Raw genomic sequence first — 18,815 nt, 5'->3', positions numbered from 1 at the left:
ATGCTGTTAACACTCTTATCTAGTGCCTCTTTTGTCCTGCTTTGTGGAAAAGTGGGCTGTGCAATTCTCTTCTCTGAACTGTCTTTTTGAGTGCAGAAGACATTATTTTCTTTCCTGTAGTCTTTCTGTTCTCAGCACAGAGCCTTACACAGAGTGGGATCAAACCTCGATTAATGCTTGTTTCATAGTGGGGGTGAGGAATGCTTCCATTGTCTACTGATCTCTTTTTCTTTGTGTAATTGTCATTTTTATTTGTGTATTTAAGTGGGAAGTCTGAACTCTTCTCATCCTTCTTCCAGAACCTGTGCATCTTGAGAGGAAGCCCAAGGAAGGATTCCTGGAAGTGCTGGGAGGATTCTCGTCCTTGAACTGGGTGCTAGTTATAAAGGTATGCCGACTTGGTCATAATTCATCACTGGCATGCTTGTTATTGGTGTACCTTTCTTTATATGTTGAACGATGACTGAAACATTAACATACATGGAAATAATATCTTGTTCTAGTTTGATAAACTACTGAGCTGATGAGATTTTGTGGAATTAGTCATGCTTCTATATTGCTTGAGGGAATACAAATTTGTACACTCTCCTAGGCCAAACAATTGGCCAAATCATCAAAGTGAAAAAGGCACTTAGCCTTCTGCGGAGCGATGGCTAGTCTAGAAATGTACCCTGCAGTCTGTTATAACAGGTACAAATTGTCATTCAAGGTCATGCCCTGCTGGAGTGTCTATAAGGATACAATAGGAAACAACAAAGAACACATAAATTGTACATCACACAATGGAATATTATTCATCAGTCAGTGAAGGGGAGGCAGATCTCTACTTGCTGATTTGGGCGGATTTTCAGATTAAAAAGCACGTGCAAGATGCTCCTGTTTGTGTTAAGTATATGTGTATGTATTTGCTTGTATGTTCGTACAGAGAATATCTCTGGAAGGATATACAAGAAACTGATAATAGCGGTTGCTTCTGGGAGGGTTGGGGTGACACTTATGTGTCGCTATACCCTCTGCCTGGGCACACTTCAAATTTTATATGTACGTATAACCTCTCTAAAGAAAAAAGAATTAAACCTAAGGGTAATTCTCAGCTGCTGGTTCTTCCACACCCTCATGGCGGGACTTCCTCAACATTCTGCCATTGGTAACTCTGCCCTTACTTTCATCTAAACACCCTCCAAATCCATTCCACAAGGCAAAGGTCAGACTCTTTTCCCACGATATTGAACAAAGCAGGCAGATCACCCTTTTACCAGTGACCTTATTAATTGAGTTTAGACCTCCCGTGAATTTGGACAGATTTTTTAAAATGAAACATTCAAAGCCGCTTTGCCCTCTCTAGTTCCTCTCTTCCCAGAAGGCAGGAAGGAAGTGAAAAGCAAGTGTCCATTTATCTTCAGTCAGATTTGTAAGTGCGATAACTGGTTGTCAGACTGGTAGGAGAGGGAAATTTGGGGGCTGTGATTTGACTCTCAACAGAAGGAAATAATATCAGTATGCCCTAGATTTGTAGCAAGCAGATCTCAAGAAGTAAGGCCTTATCTCAATGGCCTGAGGATCCAGAGCATTTGGAGGCACTCCGAAGTAAAATATAATGACATAATTGAAGGTAATCCTGCAAGGAAGAAACAACAGGGGCCTCTGAAGAAACCAAGCCAGCTTTCCAAATCACCTATGGCCATCTGCAAAAGATCAAAGGGAGGCCCAGGGTCAGGGCTAAAGAGGTAGTATGGGCAGAAGTCAAAGGTATGCAAGAAGGATGATACTCAGGCTTGCAAAATTTGCAATGAAGAGTTTGTTCAAGTTGTTTAGAAGGCATGTTCAAAGCAAAACTGGCTTGGATTGGATGGTGCTGTTCATCAGATTATAAAGACAAAGCAGAACCTGGAAGTTACCGATGGGGTCATCTAGTCCCTTCATTTTACCAGGATACACAGAGCCTAAGATTAAACATCAAGATCCCGTGATTCCTTGTCCACTTGGACAACTTGGTCTACTTTTGTGTCTGGTCTCCTTCTGTCTCCTTAAAAGCCTGCTCTGGAACCAGACTACCTGGATTCGGTCGAACTCTGTCTCTTGGGAGCTGCATGGTTTTTGAGAAAGTTACTTAACTTTTTCACATTTTAGTTTCCTTATCTGTCAAATGGGAATAATACTAATAACAATATCTACCGGATGATTGCTACTAGGATTCTAAAGCCCTTCAGAGAGGGTCTGGTCTATAGTAGATGTTAATATGAATGCTAGCCATTAATAGTAGTTATTATTGCTTCAGATTTTTATCTCAGGGAGAATTATTTTTAAGTGGAAAACAGCAGAACCCACATGGAAGGTATCATCATGGTAACACTTGGTTGGTTCTGGGTACTACCTCAGGTCTGATACAAAAAGTCACTTTCTCATGGGGTGCCTGGGTGGCTCATTTCAGTGGTGGACTCTTAAGACTTTTGGCTTAAGTCCTGGTTTCAGGGTCCTGGGTTTGAGCCCCCCTCAGGCTCTGTGCTCTGCAGGGAGTCTGTTTGAGATTCTCCCTGCCTCTCCCTCTGTTCCTCCCCCTGCTTGTGCTCCCTCTCTCAAATAAATAAACCATTAAAAAAAATCACTGTCTCATAAAAAGAGCTAACCAACGTCCTTCAGGCCATGGTGAGGCAGGCGCTCTCTGTCGCAGGTGGAGGTTAAACCCAGGTGAACGGCCTGCCAAGGATGCTGAAGGCAGATTTCTGGGTGTCTTGACAGTCCCAAGGGTCTATGATTCTGCGACATTTGAGACTAGCAGTCCTGAGGGCAGGCACATTGCTTGGCATCCAAACATGGCCTCGTTATCACCTTGGAAGTGAGGTCCACTGTCTGTTCAACTTTTCTACTCTAACTTCATGTAAAAGGACAAGGTCTGGTGTCACAGCTAAGACTTGCAAATCCTCGAGTTGGGAGTGGACTTGAATTTATTAATGGGCAGTTGCACACCTGGGGACGCCAGCAGGTAAGGGACATATTCTCAGGCTTTGCTAACAGACAAACAAGATTGGGCTCATTACAAAACTTCTAGCTAGGGCATACTTCATTCCTAAAAAGAGGAGGAGAAATGTGTGTGTATGGGGGGGCGGGGGGTTGCAGAGAGGTATTGGTCAACCTTGCTCCCTCCTGCTCTCCCAAGCCTAGGTTGACAATGATGGGCCAGGACACCTTGCTGTGAGGTCCTCCCAGCCAGCCAGCCCTGGCTCCCTCTGCGGGGCACTTCCTAGGGCCTTTGATCTTTCCCCAGGAATTGGCCAAGCCTGTGTTTTCTTTCAGGTTTATGCTCTCTTGTTTTATTTATTGTATCTGCTTTCTCTTCTCCTTGACTTGAAGATCAGCAGGCTAGTGTGTAACTGAACTTGAGTCCCGTGGTCTCCCTTCTCGCAGCGCCACCAGGAAACCCGACAAAAGGCGCGTTTTGCTGAGTCTTAGGGCACAAATCCAGGGGATAAAGGAGCTGACCCGGGAATCCAGGTCCGGGAATCAGTGGTCAGGACCTCACCCCTGCTCCCAACCCCAGCTTAGTGGGCGGGCGCCGGGTCCCAGGTCCCAGTCTGGTCTTCGCCGTCCGCCAGGGGGCTTGAGCTCCTGTCCTCTCCCCGACGCCAGGCTTAACCTGGACTTTCATCGCTTCCCCTGGAGGGTCTCAACTTGCCTTTCTCTGCAGGGAGGGGACCCCGCTCCCCCGCGTTGGGCCCTAATCTCCACCCCGCGTTTCCAACCGAGTGGCGGGGCCTCCGCTCTCCATCTGCGCGCCTTAAATCCCATTTATCTTCTTAGCGCCCTAGACTCGGCCAGTCCCGCCCCCTCTTCCTCTTATCCTCCCCCACTTGCAAATCGCAGACACCCTCCCTCCCCCACAGTGCGCTGGACTGACCGGAGCAACCTTTGGAGGTGTTGGGAAAAGTCCCCAAGCTGGGTGGTAGTGACCTAGAGGGGCGCGGATGGACGAGGGGAAGAGGGTACAGCCGGGGGGAACGGGAAGCGGCGCCAGATTTCAGGGTCAGGACTGCAGAGGGTCCTGGACTCACAGTCCCCTAACTCCCGCCCTGCTACTCTAGTGGTTGAAGTCGTCCCCTCCTAGCGCCCCAATCTAGATCACCCGCGGGGAAGGGATGAGCCAGGGGTCGTTGGAGGGTGATGGGCGGACTGTCGGCCCCAGAGGTGGGCGAAGAGTAAATTGTCTCAGAGCCTGCCCCCTCACTTCCACGCGATTGTAATTCCATCCCCGGGCTGGTCGAGCTTCCCTCCCTCCCACCGCCAGCCGGTCCCTCCCCGTCGGCTTCCTTCGTCGCCCCCGCCCCCCCCCCCTTGGAAAAGCCCTGCGGCTCCAAGAGGACTTCACTCCCGCACGCCGACCTCCCGGCAGCAGCCCTACCTTCTCCGACTCCTCCGTGGTTGCTGGACCAGCTCCCTCAACCCTCCACCTCCTCGCCCCCGGCTGGGGATCCGCGGGGGCCGGCTCCCCCGCGTACCCCAGGAGACGCCCTTTCCTGGTGCGACCTGGACTTGGTGAAACTTTGCAGGCGCCCGCGGTGAAATGGATTTAACCGGAGGCTTCTTGCTCCGGCTCTTGCTTCTGGCTTCCAGCCTTGGACCCAGCGCAGTGTCACTCAGAACAGCTCTCCGAAAACCAGGTAACGCGCTCGGAGCGCCCGGGGACTCCACGCCCGCAGCGCCCGGGTCCCGGTCCTTGCCGGGACGCAGAGCGGGCAACGCACCGCCCCTCTACCCCACTGACCCGCGGCAGTTTAACTGGGTTCATCTCTGCCCAGAGGTGGGAAAAGACACGACATCGCCCTCAGCCCCGCTCCACCCCGCCCCCCGCAACCCCCCCCCCCCCCCAGCTCAGGAGGTTCCAGAGATGTTTGTTTGTTAAAAGAATAATCTATTTTCCAGACACAGTAGAGGCGGAGGCTGTGTGTTTGAGCACAGAGCTGAGAGCAGGGACAGCGATCATGCTGTCTCAATTACAGAGGATTGCAACTGTGCAAGAGAAGTCAAACAGCTCCTCCTGTGTCTCTAAACATCTTTATTGAATTCATATTGTCCAGAGCCCAGCCATTTCCTGTTAAGTGTCTGAAGATTTGCCTGGATTCCCTGTGCCCATCTCTGGTCCTGCCCTGGCAGTGTGTAGGGATGTGGCCTCTGCTTTTAAGTACGGTTTCTGCTCTGGGGTCGTTTTCTCAAAAAGAAGTGCCTGGTGGGTTAATTTTACAGTGTTTTGAACTCCTGTCTTACTTTGCGAGGGCAATTAGAAGGTGTATGGTGTTGTAGGCTATTACAAAGAATTAACCTGCATTTCCTCTAGTTACACTGGTAAAAGTTCTTGGTGTATTTTTGTCTGCTTTGAGTTGGTCTGTGTTGTGAGATTATTCAAGGTGCAGCGTTCTAAACAATAAAGTTCTAAACGTTGTTGCCTGAATAACGATTTTTATTCTACTTTGCTGAGGCTGTATTTTGAATGCTGAAAAAATCTGTGTTTTTCTGGGATTTTGTTTTTTGGTTTTTAGTTTACTTTGTAAGCGAGGTTGTCTTATGGGATTAATTACATTTTAGGAACAATGGAAAGCAATATAACTTTATTTGAATTCAGTCTGCAAAACTCTGCAGAAAGTGCAGTTTATCTTCACAAATAACGATTCTATAAGAAAGAGACAAACCAGGGAAATTTATCAGAGGGTGAAGAAAATAATGTTGGCAGGTTCCCATATGGCGGCTTAAATATTTTCACTGCTCAAGGATTTCTTCATTTGGAAATACGACTTGTTGCCTTTCAGCTTTGGGGGACCCCTCACTCTTCAAGCTGTGTCTATCGCTACCTGCCTTGAAATTTAGTCATTATCATAATCTGCAACGCACTTAAATTACGAGCTATTCTAGAGCCACTGTTCAATTCATTTTGGAGATGATAGTAGCAGTCCAAGGCAATATCTATTAAATTGTTTCTCACTTCAAGGAATTGTTTCATCTTCAAGGATTTCAGTGAAGGGCTTCTTTCTAACTTTTCTCCTTAAGATAAGCACATCATGATCATTGTATTCTGTGGGTTTATTCCCATAAAACCACATAGTCATAGTTTTTGAGAGATGCCTAGTTATATCTATCTATCTATCTATCTATCTATCTATCTATCGTTCTTAAGCTTAAGCAGTGTATGTAATATTCTTTTAAGGATAGATTTCAATCCATTTAAGCAGAATTTTTAAAAAATTCACCCACAGGGGTGCCTGGGTGGTTCAGTGGGTTAAAGCCTCTGCCTTCGGCTCAGGTCATGATCTCAGGGTCCTGGGATCGAGCCCCGCATTGGGCTCTCTGCTTATAAGAGAGCCTGCTTCCTCCTCTCTCCCTGACTGCCTCTCTGACTACTTGTAATCCCTGTCTATCAAATAAATAAATAAAATCTTTTAAAAAAAAAAGCATTTCACAAAAGTCTAGTGTATATAGAACTGCTCATATGGTTCACCCTATTTCCTTTTTTATTTTTTTGTAGCTTCTCTCCTAAAAATGTTTTCTACCTGGTTCATCCAGGCTCTCATTCTGATACTCATGCCATGCATATGCCATCTTGGCCTCTTTGGTTTTATTTGAAGCTTGAATAGGGTTTTGATAGTAGAAACTCTACCTTTTTAAATATGTTGGCATATTAAATACACCAAATTTGAGGTAGAAGGGGTGTTTGGACTAGGTTCAGCCTAGAAGAGCTTTTCATTATTTTATAATTTTCTCCAGACACTGGCTTTCAGGTTGGAAAGCTGCTCAGATTAAAATGACAGCTACTTTATAAACTTCAGGGGAAATTTTCCTCCTGGGCTCATTTACATCCCTTGGAAAGACTAGTTTTTGATCCGGAAAATTGGTCCAGATTAAAACCTGAATGTGTCCTGCTTGGCTCTGATGTGAACAGCAACCAGCTAATTTATAATCTTCCCCAGACACCAGAAAATCCTGCTAGGATCCATATAGGAATTTCTTTGTACCCGGTTTCCTCAATAGAAATTGGTCTGTGAACACTACTTTGAAGGGAGCCTGGCCACCATGTAGGCGTGCTGGAACAGTCCTGTTTTCTTTGGATGACCCTGTCTGTCTCCTAACACTTCTGAAAGACGGGGAATTCTTGGATTCAAAATCAACCTGAAAATTTCCCATCCCCACCTAGCTCTGGTGGGAAAAAAGCAAGTAGCATTTCTTCAATGATGAGTTTAATCTGGATCCCACATAGGCAACCTTTTCCTCCGCCCCAAGATATCTCATCTTCTGCCATTGGGCATTAATAAAGAAACCTCTGCATTTGCCGAGACTAACAAGAAATGCCAGCTCTTAACTTAAGTCAAATGAAATAATAATAACGAACTCTAATGAAGTGCTTGCTACACTGCTCTAACAACTTGGCACGTACTGATACTTAATCAACCCAGCAGCTCTGTGAGATGGGTACTGTTATTCCCCCTGTTGAACTGAAGATGAAGTTGTGGCTCAGAGAGATTAAATATCTCCTCCAAGGTCACACAACTAGTAAGTGGTGGAATGGGATTTGGGCTGTGCTAGTCAGGACCGGGAAGGGAGTCCTTAGCGGTCCTGGTAGCAGAGGTCTGCAGACCGGTCCTGGAGGGCGGCTCCCTCCTGGCTGAACAGGGGAGCTCCCATGGGACAGAGCCAGGTGGCGTGCGATATCCCTGCTGCTGTGGGTGCGGGGCCTCTTACGTGCTGTTAAACATTTGTACACGGGATCATGCCCAGGCCTTCCAGGGTAACAGTGTGAATGATATGGAGATGGAGTTCTGGAAGCCTTTGTCCACTGACCTCATCTGCAAGAATCAGGGGGTATAACCACGTCACCACGTCGATGAACCACTTCCTTTCTCTTACTCAACTCCTGGCGCTAAATCTTGTGAGGGCCAAGGATCTATCCAAGGACCCAGAGGTAGAAAAAGGGGCTTCTGACCCTAGGTTGGGTAGAGGACACCATCATCTCCCTGGCATGGAAACTTCGCATAGCCTTCACTCCTTTTCAGATCACAGATTAGGAAGGAAGTGAAAAGGCTCATTTGACAACTGGGCTAAGGGTGATTAAGGGACTTGTCCAACCTAACATCAGAAGCTGAACCGGAACTAGTACCCAAGCCCTCCTGAGTGGGTACTTCTTCCTTATCCAGAGTCTCCCCAGGAAGCACAGGGAGGACTGGTGTTTCTGATGCGGAGCAGGAAGGTGGGAAAGGGAAATCCAGACACACAGCTAGCCACACACCTGCTCCCACAGGCAGATTGGTAACTCATGGTGTTAATTCCCTCTCTAGCCCAGAGAGAGGGGCTGGTGGACCACACAAGGGCCCTGCCTTTCCTCTTGTCTTTGCAGTTTGCCTGAGGCCCCAGGGGCAGTGAGACAAGGCCAGGTCAGGGCTGAGAACTGAAGGTCTTCCTTAGAAGAACATCTTTAGGGAGATGCATAGCTCTCATCATTTCCTTTCCACTCCCTCAACATTTCCTTACCTATAAAATTGGACTACAGGGAAGATCCAGAGAAACCCAGAAAGAAAAAAAAAAAAGAGTCTTGAAGAGCAGAGTTAGCTAGCGGGCAGTGTATCTTGCCTGCTGTTGAGAGTGAATCCAGGAGCCTCTAGATGGTTTCTGCTGCTGCTAGAGTGAGGCTTATTGGCTACTGAGTCAGAGACCTCCTTGTTCTGTTTCTTGCATGCCAGCCCGAACAACCCGCTGGTCACGAGGGCCTGCTTATGTCCTCACTTAACAGCTCTCATGCAAGTCCCCTTCCCAAAGCATGCATTTGCTGTGTGTGTGGGGGGGGGGGTACGGGGGTGGTGCTCATCTCTTCTGTATGTCCCTCCTTCTCCCTTTCCAAACCAAAGTCCTTCACTACAATGCGATCCAGATTGTCTTGCTTCTTGGGGAATGCTGGAGCTCATAAAGGCCACACCTATTTCCCCCGTTGAAGGCCATGTATCTCCCCAGCAGCTAACTACAGCCATCCATGCGGTCCAAACAACATAGCAGAAATAGTTCCTCCACTCCTCCATTTTGTCAGCCCTCCTACCCTCCTCTTTGTTTCCACACCATATCTAATCCCTATAAGAAACCTCCCTCTCCTCTCTCTTTCTCTTTCTCCTTGGATTCCCTGTGAGGTAAAGGGACAAAGAGGTCAAGGTCATAAATGTCATAACGTGAGGCAGTACTGGTTTCTCAGAATTCTTTCTCATGGAAGAGTGACTTGGCCAGAAAGGAACGGAGTGGTGTTTTTGGTTTTTGCTTCGTGTTTCTTACCCTGAGCCCAGGGCTTTAATAACCTTAGAATTCTTTTGGGAGTAGTTGGCCATCTGTCTAGCTCAGAAGTGGTCCAGTGCCGGAGAGCTGGGTTTCTGGAAGACAGGGCCTCAGGCGTTGGAGGCTGCGGTGGGAGCTTCCACAGGGTGGCCCCAGGGATAGCCTGTGTCTCCCGCCTCATCTGCTCGGCCCTCAGGACTGGTTGCTCCCCATCGACTCGAGGGATGATGGGATGTTATGATTGTAACAGAAAATCTTTTGAGCTGGTCAGGACCCCTGCCACTGACTTTGGCCACAGCCTGTCAAGTGGCAGGTATTAGAAGTGTACCTGCTGTTTCAGGGATAGGAAAAGGGAAGAGGTAAAGAGGTACGACAGAGCCTAAAGGGCCGTTTGTAGCGGAAACCCCCAAACCCATCTTTGAGTCCACTCCCATTTTGAAGAAAGACGCCATTGTGTGGCTTCAGCCTCCTGAAATGAGCTGGCAGAAGTTTACCTCTTACTCCCAGGAATTGAATCTCATGGGATTGGGGGTGGGGAGGCAGGAGCAGGGGCACAGGTGAAAGCAAAAGATGAACCTTTCAGAGCTGACTCAGGTAGGTCTGGCCTCAGCCGATCTCAGGCCTCTGACCCAGGCAAGTAGTTCCTGAACTTGCACATGGATAAGAATTCTTTACACACACACACACACACACACACACATATATACACACATTTTTTTAATTAACATATAATGTATTATTAGCCCCGGGGTACAGGTCTGTGAATTTCCAGGTTTACACACTTCACAGCACTCACCATAGCACACACCTCCCCCAATGTCCATAACCCCACCACCCTCTCCCTACCCACCTCCCCCTGGCCACCCTCAGTTTGTTTTGTGAGATTAAGAGTCTCTTATGGTTTGTCTCCCTCCTGATCCCATCTTGTTTCATTTTTCCTTCCCCACCCCTCACATTGCCTCTCAACTTCCTCATATCACGGAGATCATATGATAATTGTCTTTCTCTGATTGACTTATTTCGCTCAGCATAATACCTTCTAGTTCCATCCATGTCATCGCAAATGACAAGATTTCATTTCTTTTGATGGCTGCATAGGATTCCATTGTATATATATACACCACATCTTCTTTATCCATTTGTGGATGAGAATTCTTGGCATGCATCTCAAGTGCCTGCCTTTTTAACAAGAACGTCCGGTGACTTGATGAGATGGTTTGCAGTCCTCACATCAAGACCTGACAAAGCAGAGTTCAGGCTCCTGTCAGCCTCCCTTGCCTCCCGACCTTCTCCCCAGATACTCCCCAGATACACGCACGGTCTCCTTTTCCTTCCTTTGTCCACACCCTGTGGGATTGGCAGCGACAACTCATTGCTCTGGGTCTGGGTTGTAACCTTAAACTCCACAGGTCTTCCGAAGGTTGGATTTGGGGCTGTGGTCTTTGGAAGGCGGCTGAACGACATCTCCTCTGAGCGAATGTTCCTCTTCGCATCCCCCCCCCCGACTTTCCTCAACCTGTTCATTGAGAGATGGCCATACAAAGGGAAAGACTGCCATAGCACTAACAAGCAGCTCCTTGGACCTGTGTGTAACCCGTCCCCCCCCACTCATTTCCCTCAGACCCACTCCACCCCCCCCCCACCACTGCACCTGTACTTTCAGCCCCCAAGTCTGGTTTCTTCTTGAGTAGGAGCACAGACTTTAATATCTGACAGCTTTGATTCAAGTCCGGACACTGTTATTTACTAGTGACTTGATGATGTAAGGCCAGTTATGTTAGCTCTGTGGTCTCCGTACCCTCATCTTTAAAATTGGAAAGATCCTGCCATTTAAGGTTGCTGGAAGGGTTAGGTAGGGCAAGACATGTACTGAGGCCTTTAAAAGGCACAGGAGCCTGAGACTGGAAGGCAGTGTTTAAGGGACTGGGATTGTTTAATCCGGGCAGAGGAAAACAACTAAGTCAATGCACGTGACTGAAAGACTATGTTCCGGGCACGACAAGAAACACAGGCACTGTGTTCCTTTTCCATACATATTAATGTATGACTGATGGCATGTGATTTAATTTGTACTGAGTCTTAAAATTTTTCCAATAAATTAATTGGCAAGTTAGAAAGACTCTCTGGTTGACCACATGCCTTCGTTTTGGTTTGGAAAATATGGCCACCAGGTTTGTGGTCTTGCTTGAATGGATTCCTTGGAGAAACAGTAACCCCCATGGTGGTGGACGATGTTTGCCTGGTAATTGTATTGGGGAGGTTTGCAGGGTCTGGTGGTGAAAGGGGAGCAGCTGTTCCTGAAAGAGAATTAGCCAGACGGATGCATGACTGGGCATCAGTGGAAATCTCCGTGAAGCTTGAGAGCTAAGTAAGGCTTGGGGTTTGATTGATCAGTAGATTGGAGTAATTCAAGAGCCACTCCCAGTGACATGGAATGTCAGAGGCCAGGCTCCACTGGTTCTTTCTTTCCTATGAATGATTCTCGGCCATGAAACCCGCCATTTATCCCAGATATCCCCACCAGTTTATTTTCAGAATCAAAGGAAATAAAACGGAGCAGTGCTTTGAAAGAACTGACACACTCCACAAAGATAGGATAGGATCAACCATTCAACAATAATCATAGTAATTACCATTATCGTAACCAACCACACCGACCAAGAATATTCATCCTGAAGCTTTCATCTCATTTCCAGTCCCTTCCTCCTCACTCCCTTAAAGACCCTTGAAGAGTCTTTCTTCATCTGACTCTGCAAATCCTGAGCAATTTAAATCTTAACACTTGTGTTTGCTGACAGGGCAGCCAGGATCTGGAATCAGATTTAATGTAATGTTAATGCTATTTATTTTTCTTGATGTAATAAGTTTATATTAGCCAGTTAATGGTTTACATTGTACAAAAGGAGTTGTATCAGCAGGCACTTTTCTGTAACATCTGGGCAATTGGAAACATAATACTTAAATACAACCTGAGTTTAGAGCCTTCCTTGGACAGATGGCTAATTTTATCGATCTAATTTTACACTTAGGAATAGGTCCCATGATCCTTTGCTCATAATTCTTAGAGTGAGCAGAGAAATAAATAAAATGGATGATGGCTGTGAATTAGATGCCTGTTATATTGCTTGTAATTTATTTTTAAAATACTTCAGTATAAACAATCACTGTGTGAATTACTTTAATCTGTACCCTAGGGGTACTTAATTAACTCTCGAAGTAATCCGGTGTAGAAGGTACCATTCTGGCAGAAGAGTTTACATCTATTTTAATCTCTCAGTGACTGTGCCATATCAGTGGTCAAATATTTTGAGCTTTATCTCTGAGCTAGCCAGAAATCCACGCTCCAGGGCTAGTTACCGCTTGGCCTTTACTATGAAGTCTACTCTCAGAGGTGGCTTGGAAAATACACGAAAATAACTGTTAGCATAAATCCAGGCCAAATGGTTTGTTAATCAGCATAAATGAGGCTAGAAATAATGTTTTCATTGGTGAAACATATGAATAGCTAGAAAGATCATACAGTCCCTCTGTTTTTGCATAGACAGAGAATAAGCACCAGTAAACTCAAGAGTCAAGCTGCTTTGCAGTTAGGCTAAAGCCCCATTCAGTCATGTATTTCAGTCACTTAATAGTGGACTCATTTGCCTGCTCCCCCAAACTGATTTGCTGATTCTGCTGCTAGGATATTGATGTATCTGCCTCAGCAAGGTGCTTGCTGCTGTAATAAGCAACTCCAAATCTCCAAAACTTGACACAAAATGTATTTTTCACTTACTCCAAGTCCAAAGTGAATGTTCCTTGTTGGGCAGCTCTCCTGGCTTGCTCTCCTTCAAGTGATGACTTGAAAACTGGAGTCATTAGGTCTTTGTAACCTCTAGCTTGTAATACCATCATCTTTGAAGTGGGCTTCCAAGGTGTCACGGAAGGTAAAGAGAAAGAAAGCTTGTGTGAGAGATTTTTATGTGCCAGGCTGTAATATGGTCCCAGGGCCCCAACCTAACTGTAAGGAGGCTGGGAAATGTAGTTTGGCTGTGTACACAGGAAGGGAGTGACCAGATGTGGCAGGTAGTTTCTCATGGAATGCTTTGGAGTTCCTAAACCGACAGACAGGGGATGTTAAAAAGAGTAAGTTTATGAGAATTTTTGTGACTTCTTGCCAAGAAATACTTGTGTATGTGGCAGAATTTGGCCTAGAATTTGCATTCATTTTAGTGTACAACCTGGTTGAAAAGCAGGTCATTGTCATCTATCTTTATGTGTTTGAAGCAATCATAATTTAACAAAAGATCCTGAAAACTAAGCAAATTGACCCAGATTCGTTTGCAATAGGATGCAAAAATATCTATATAGTTTCACGAATATATGCTATTTGTTGCTACTTATTTGCTCTATTTTATACAAGGTAAAATTAATCCCTCTTAAAAAGTAAAGGAGCTATCCAGTTGATTAAATAGAGTGAATTCCTAAGGCACATCAACTAGAACTCCAATTATTTTCCCTATGGTTTTCTGGAAGCTCCTTCTATTTGTGTCCCATAACAAAAAGGACTGTTCATGGTAGGATAATTTATGCAGTGAGATATGCATCTTAAAATATAAAAATCAGTTTTTAGATACCGCAACCTGCTTTGTTGGGGCTGAAGACGGTGTGGACTGATCCCACCAAAAATAAATTGATACCTTGGGTTGAACCACCGCACGTCTCAAAGCACTTTCATAGAAGTGATCTCGTTTGATCTTGGAACCCTTGCCCTACTGGGAAGTCAAGAACAGAGGACTTAGCAAGGAGGAAGGAGGTAGAGCCAGGACACGAACCTAGGTTGTCCAATCGCTAGCCCTTGTTGCTTCGCATCAATCCAGGGATGTTCCTGCATCTGATAGATAAGAGTGTGATCACTGCAACATGCTCGAGTCTAGCTCTGTGGTCAGAAGGAGACTCACCGATGAGATCTGCCACTCTCACAGAGGCTCCATGCATGTCAGAGGACACAACGTACAAAGAACAGGTAGTGCCTTCAGTCATTCTCCTGGCTGGTTAGTGGGCCTGCAAAGTACATGATGACCGAGGGGCTGTTTGCAATTGAGAAGCAGCCGTGCCGTGCTAGCTGGAAGGTGCTCCAGAATCCCCCCCAGATGCCTCCTATAGAAGACCATTTTGGGTTTTAGGGACGGTCTAGAGGACTCAGCAGGGCCTTGAAATTTTCCATTCCTCCCCTCTTTAACCATCTTCTTTAGTGGCAAATGATGTTTGCTAGACCTTTGTTGTGGCGTATTTCAAGGCTTATCTTTCTAGTCTCAAGGCTTTCTGTTGGTTTCTTAAACATCTCTTTGATATTCTAGGAGTTCCTAATTAGTGTAGTTAAACAAGTACGTCATCCGTTTGGGAAAAAAAAAGCATTCTGCTGATAGTTATTTTAAAGTAATTGATGGGTTTGGTCACAACCTACACACATAACACACATCCCTTCAACTTGGAGGAATTGTAGCAAGAATCCAATAAACAGACCTGGGTTTGAACCCTGGTTTTAAAACTTACGGATGTCTGACCCCAGATAAAGTACTTAATCTCTTTATGCCTTAGATTTCCCTCTGAAATTTAAGACTCCTAATACCAACCACAAAGGTTTTGTGTGATAAATGAGATACTGTGATTTCCAGAAATGCACCTAGGAAACCCCTTTAACGTTTGGTAATAATTGCCCTCCAAAGTTAGTCTGTATTAATTAGATTCATTATGGTTTACTGAGTTTATATAGTGGTAGAGATGGTCGCTTTTTCATACTTGATATAACCTCAAATATTGGCAACATCAACACAAATGTATAATTGAATTTCAGCTCCTGTGAAAATGGATTTGAAAATAAGTTCATTTCCTTAATTTTATATTATAGATTTTTGGAGTTTATATTGTTAGATGATGACTTTTGGTATCTAGATCATAGGTCATAAAGTTCATGTTATTGGTGAAAGACCTGGAATCAGCCTTAGAGTTTAATAAAAATAGCCAACATTCATTTGGGGCTTTGTGTAAAACCAAGAACAAAGACTCACGATGATATATCAAGATCATATATAGCCACTGTAGTAGTAACAGATTTTCATGTATCAGCTGTATGGCTCCTTACCCAAACAGAGGTTATATTTGCGGTTAGAATATAAAAAAATTTCCTTAGCTACCTTCTTTACTGTGGTATTAAGAGAGTAGATATAAAAGGTACTATGCTACCTCTTCTAAGATGATATGGATAGCTATTCTGTTCTATTTCTGTGATATCTACTCTGTCCCCATTTTGAGTGAACCACACTCTCTGCCGGAATCATCTTCCTAAAATGTAGTTCTAATCCTGTCACTCTTGCGTTTAATATTCTTTCCTGGCCCCTCCTGCCTCCCAAAGTAAACCTGAGCATCCGAGGTCTGTCGCCATATGGCTCCACCTTACCTTTCCTGTCTTCTCGTTGAATACACAACCTGTATTCCAGCCACACTGGGTTATTTGCTATTCTGCAGACCACCTCTTCCCTGTCCCAATACAAAGCTGTCGGCATGTTGATCTGCTGTTTTGGAATAATCCTGGACTGCAATGACCCTTCAAAGCATGGCTCCATTGGCCCTGTTCTGTGAAGTCTTCATGGGCCCTCCCAACCGCGAACCATTCGTGATTTCTCCCATTCTCCCTTGCCTTACGTGACTGGTGTGCCTGACTCATGCCTTCGGTTAGATTTGTAACTTTGTCAAGGCAAGCACCATGCCATCTTCACCTGTGGGTCCCCTCCATTGCCCTGTGGAGTGTCTTGCGTGCACTTGGCCTTCCCCAGGCAGCTGCGGAATGGAAAGTGATGGCCTTGTGGGCAAATACATTTTAACATCATATGAGTAATTGGATTCTGCTCCCAGCTCCTGAATTCATTTCTTTCCTCTAGCACCATTCAGGAAACGTGTCGCTTCCACGCGCCAACACTTGCTTCACCAGAGGAGATGTTTGAAAACCCACAGGGCAGTGTGATTTAGAGAAGGAAATCTCTCAGGACCCAGTCTGCAGCCGTACTGGAATTTAAATCCTACCTCCCTGCTGTCAATGGCTATTGGAATTGTGGGTGTTCAAGGAGCGTCTGATCGAGTCCATACTGTGAAATATGCTGTTTTTGCTGCGTGGGGAACTGGTAGAGTTGGAAGTAACTTGCAGGGCTGCCCCCAGATCTGTGTTTTATCATGTCTTGGGAGGTGACGAAACAAAGACAGTAATACCCTTTACTCCTACATCAAAAGATCGTGGGGGAGGAGGCATTAACAGTCCAATGTTCGATTCCCCTCCTTCCCGCATCTGTCTTTAAAACCAAAGGGAAAGGAGGCTGTCTGGGGAGTAGCATTGGCGGTATGATTGAAAAGGTCAGGTTGCAGGAGAAGGGATGAAGCCAGTCCCTCTCTCGTAATGAGATCTGACTGTGAGGTCCAGAGGAGAACAGTACTCAAGCTCTCCAGCGTTCCTCTTCAGTTTTACTGTGCTGACCCTGGCTTGCTTGCGAGGATCAATTCTCTAATCCCTGGAAAGCAAAGCAAGGGAAAGCTGGAGTGCTTGCAAAGGTTTTTCCCGGCTTTGTTTTGTAAGGACCAACATGTTTGATAAAAGGAATGCCCCTGGGCAGCCCAGCTGAAAGCAACCAATTGACTGACCCATTCACCCATTGGCTTATACATGTCTATGTGTGTGTGCATAAATATTGTATGCGTGTAGATGTACAGTGGAGCTGAGAATAAGCTGCAGTGTAATGGCAGTTAAAGTTGAACTAAGTAAATGATACGCTGCTGAAGTATTTAGGGACGAGTGTACTGATGTCTGAAATTGATATTGAAATACATTAAAAAATAAGATTTCCTGCCTGATGGTTGGGGAGAGGGGTAGATACATAGGCGATACAGAGATGGTAAAGCAAATAGTAAAATGTCAGTGGTAGAAGCCATGTGGTGAGTATATATGTGTTCACTGTAAAACTCTCTCACTTTTTGTATGTGTGAGTATTTTCATAATGAAAGGATGGAAATGATGAACTGAGAATTAAGGAAAGAAATGAAATGACTACGAAGTTTTACGCATGAAGACTGAGGTTCCAACATATTCAGCTCTGCACCCACAGGCCTGTGGGTTTTTTACCTTTGTCCTGCTCCTCACCCCCCCATTTACTCCCTCTCTTCTCTGCCCTGCCCCTTGCCCCGTGGGGCCACCTTGTCCGATTGTCTGATCACTGATCACAGCGACTGCTGTGCCCTTTGCTTCCCCTGGGTTCAGCTAATGGGCAGCACTGGAAAGAGATGGGGGGTGGGGGAGAGAATCTGGTGTATTTCCTCTCTGATCCCTCCTGCTTTGCTACTGTGTTTCTCTACAACCTTGGCTCCTGCCCCTGCAAGGCTTCCAACTCTGACTCTGGCTCCAGTGACTTAACGTGGTTTTCTCCACTGGCACTTTCTGCTCTGGGGGTAGTGGCTGTATCTCACTGGGGCTGATCTCTGGGTCGCCTTCAATATCCCTTACTCTCCCTTAAAGCAGCTCACACCTCTCCAAGTAATCTTTTAATTAAAATCTTTTTTAATTAAGTAAATTCTTCTTCCTTCTGGGACCCTAATTGATACCCTTGTGCTACTACCTTGTTATATATGCCCTATTTCTATGATTTTCTTCCTTAGGCGTAACCATAAGGTTTTGATTTCTGTTTACCTTGCATTTAGCTTTTTAACTCTCTGGGGATCAGGTCTGATTTAGCTTAAGGATGACTGCTATAAATTCATGGCAAAAGCAACAGGAACGTTGGTCTTTTGAGGACGACCTGGTTCTCTAGGCCCAAATCTGCTGGCCTCTTGGATGAGAGTACATTGAGACCAACCAGTCCATTGCTGTGTGGTGCTGAGAAATGATCGCAGTGCTATCAAGGACTCCCAATAGAAATCCTGGAAACCCAGATCTTTCTAGAACACACATGACATGAAGGGAGCATAGTTCTTCATTTCTTGAGAAAGTCACCATGAACCAAAACTAACTCTTAGAACGTCAGTGAATTTGACCTTAAGGGAAAAGGCCATGGGAAGCTTGGACTTTCTCCCACTTCAGTTAGTTGTTGCTGGCTTGTAGGCTTTTGATAATTCTTAGATTCTGTTCTGCTTCCTTGGCTATAAATATCTTGTACCTGATATTCTACTGATTGGAGTTGAAAATGCCTTTCACTCTAATTTAAAAGAACTAATTAGCTCGCATTCATTGTCTTGGTTTGGATTCCCCAGTAACAAACCTTAAGACAGAAATCGGAATAGAAATAATTTACTTGAAAGGTAAACAGAACAAAACAAAAACGAAAACAGGAGTAGGGGGGAGTGAGACAAGGAGCCCACTGAGAAGGCAGTCCTTGAAGGTTTTCTTGTCAAGTGGGGGAGGGGCACATTGTCAATGATAGAGCTTAAACTCAGGGGAGAAACTCAAGGAAGTGTTACCAGACAGACTGTTGGAAGTTGTCCTACTTGAGGGGTGAAGGCGC

General features: G+C 45.5%; 1 protein-coding gene across 2 annotated transcripts in view; it reads left to right on the top strand.

Moving 5' to 3' along the window:
* The first annotated feature begins 283 nt into the window (after positions 1–283).
* The window catches only part of EGFLAM (EGF like, fibronectin type III and laminin G domains), a 177,645-nt gene continuing 159,113 nt past the window's right edge, over positions 284–18,815 (top strand). The window contains exon 1 of one of the 2 annotated variants that reach the window (XM_046001092.1): positions 284–388. Coding sequence is in view for 1 of the 2 variants with exons in the window: in XM_046001091.1 (XP_045857047.1) it covers positions 4,559–4,655 (97 nt within the window). In the remaining variant the exon portion in view is untranslated. Of the gene's footprint in view, positions 389–3,998; positions 4,656–18,815 lie in introns of those variants that run through there. The other variant, XM_046001091.1, reaches the window with a different exon arrangement.

The sequence above is a fragment of the Meles meles genome, chromosome 3 (genome assembly GCF_922984935.1).
Source record: "Meles meles chromosome 3, mMelMel3.1 paternal haplotype, whole genome shotgun sequence".
In the NCBI taxonomy this organism is placed as follows: Eukaryota; Metazoa; Chordata; class Mammalia; order Carnivora; family Mustelidae; genus Meles; species Meles meles.
This window is presented reverse-complemented; position numbering and strand designations above follow the sequence as displayed.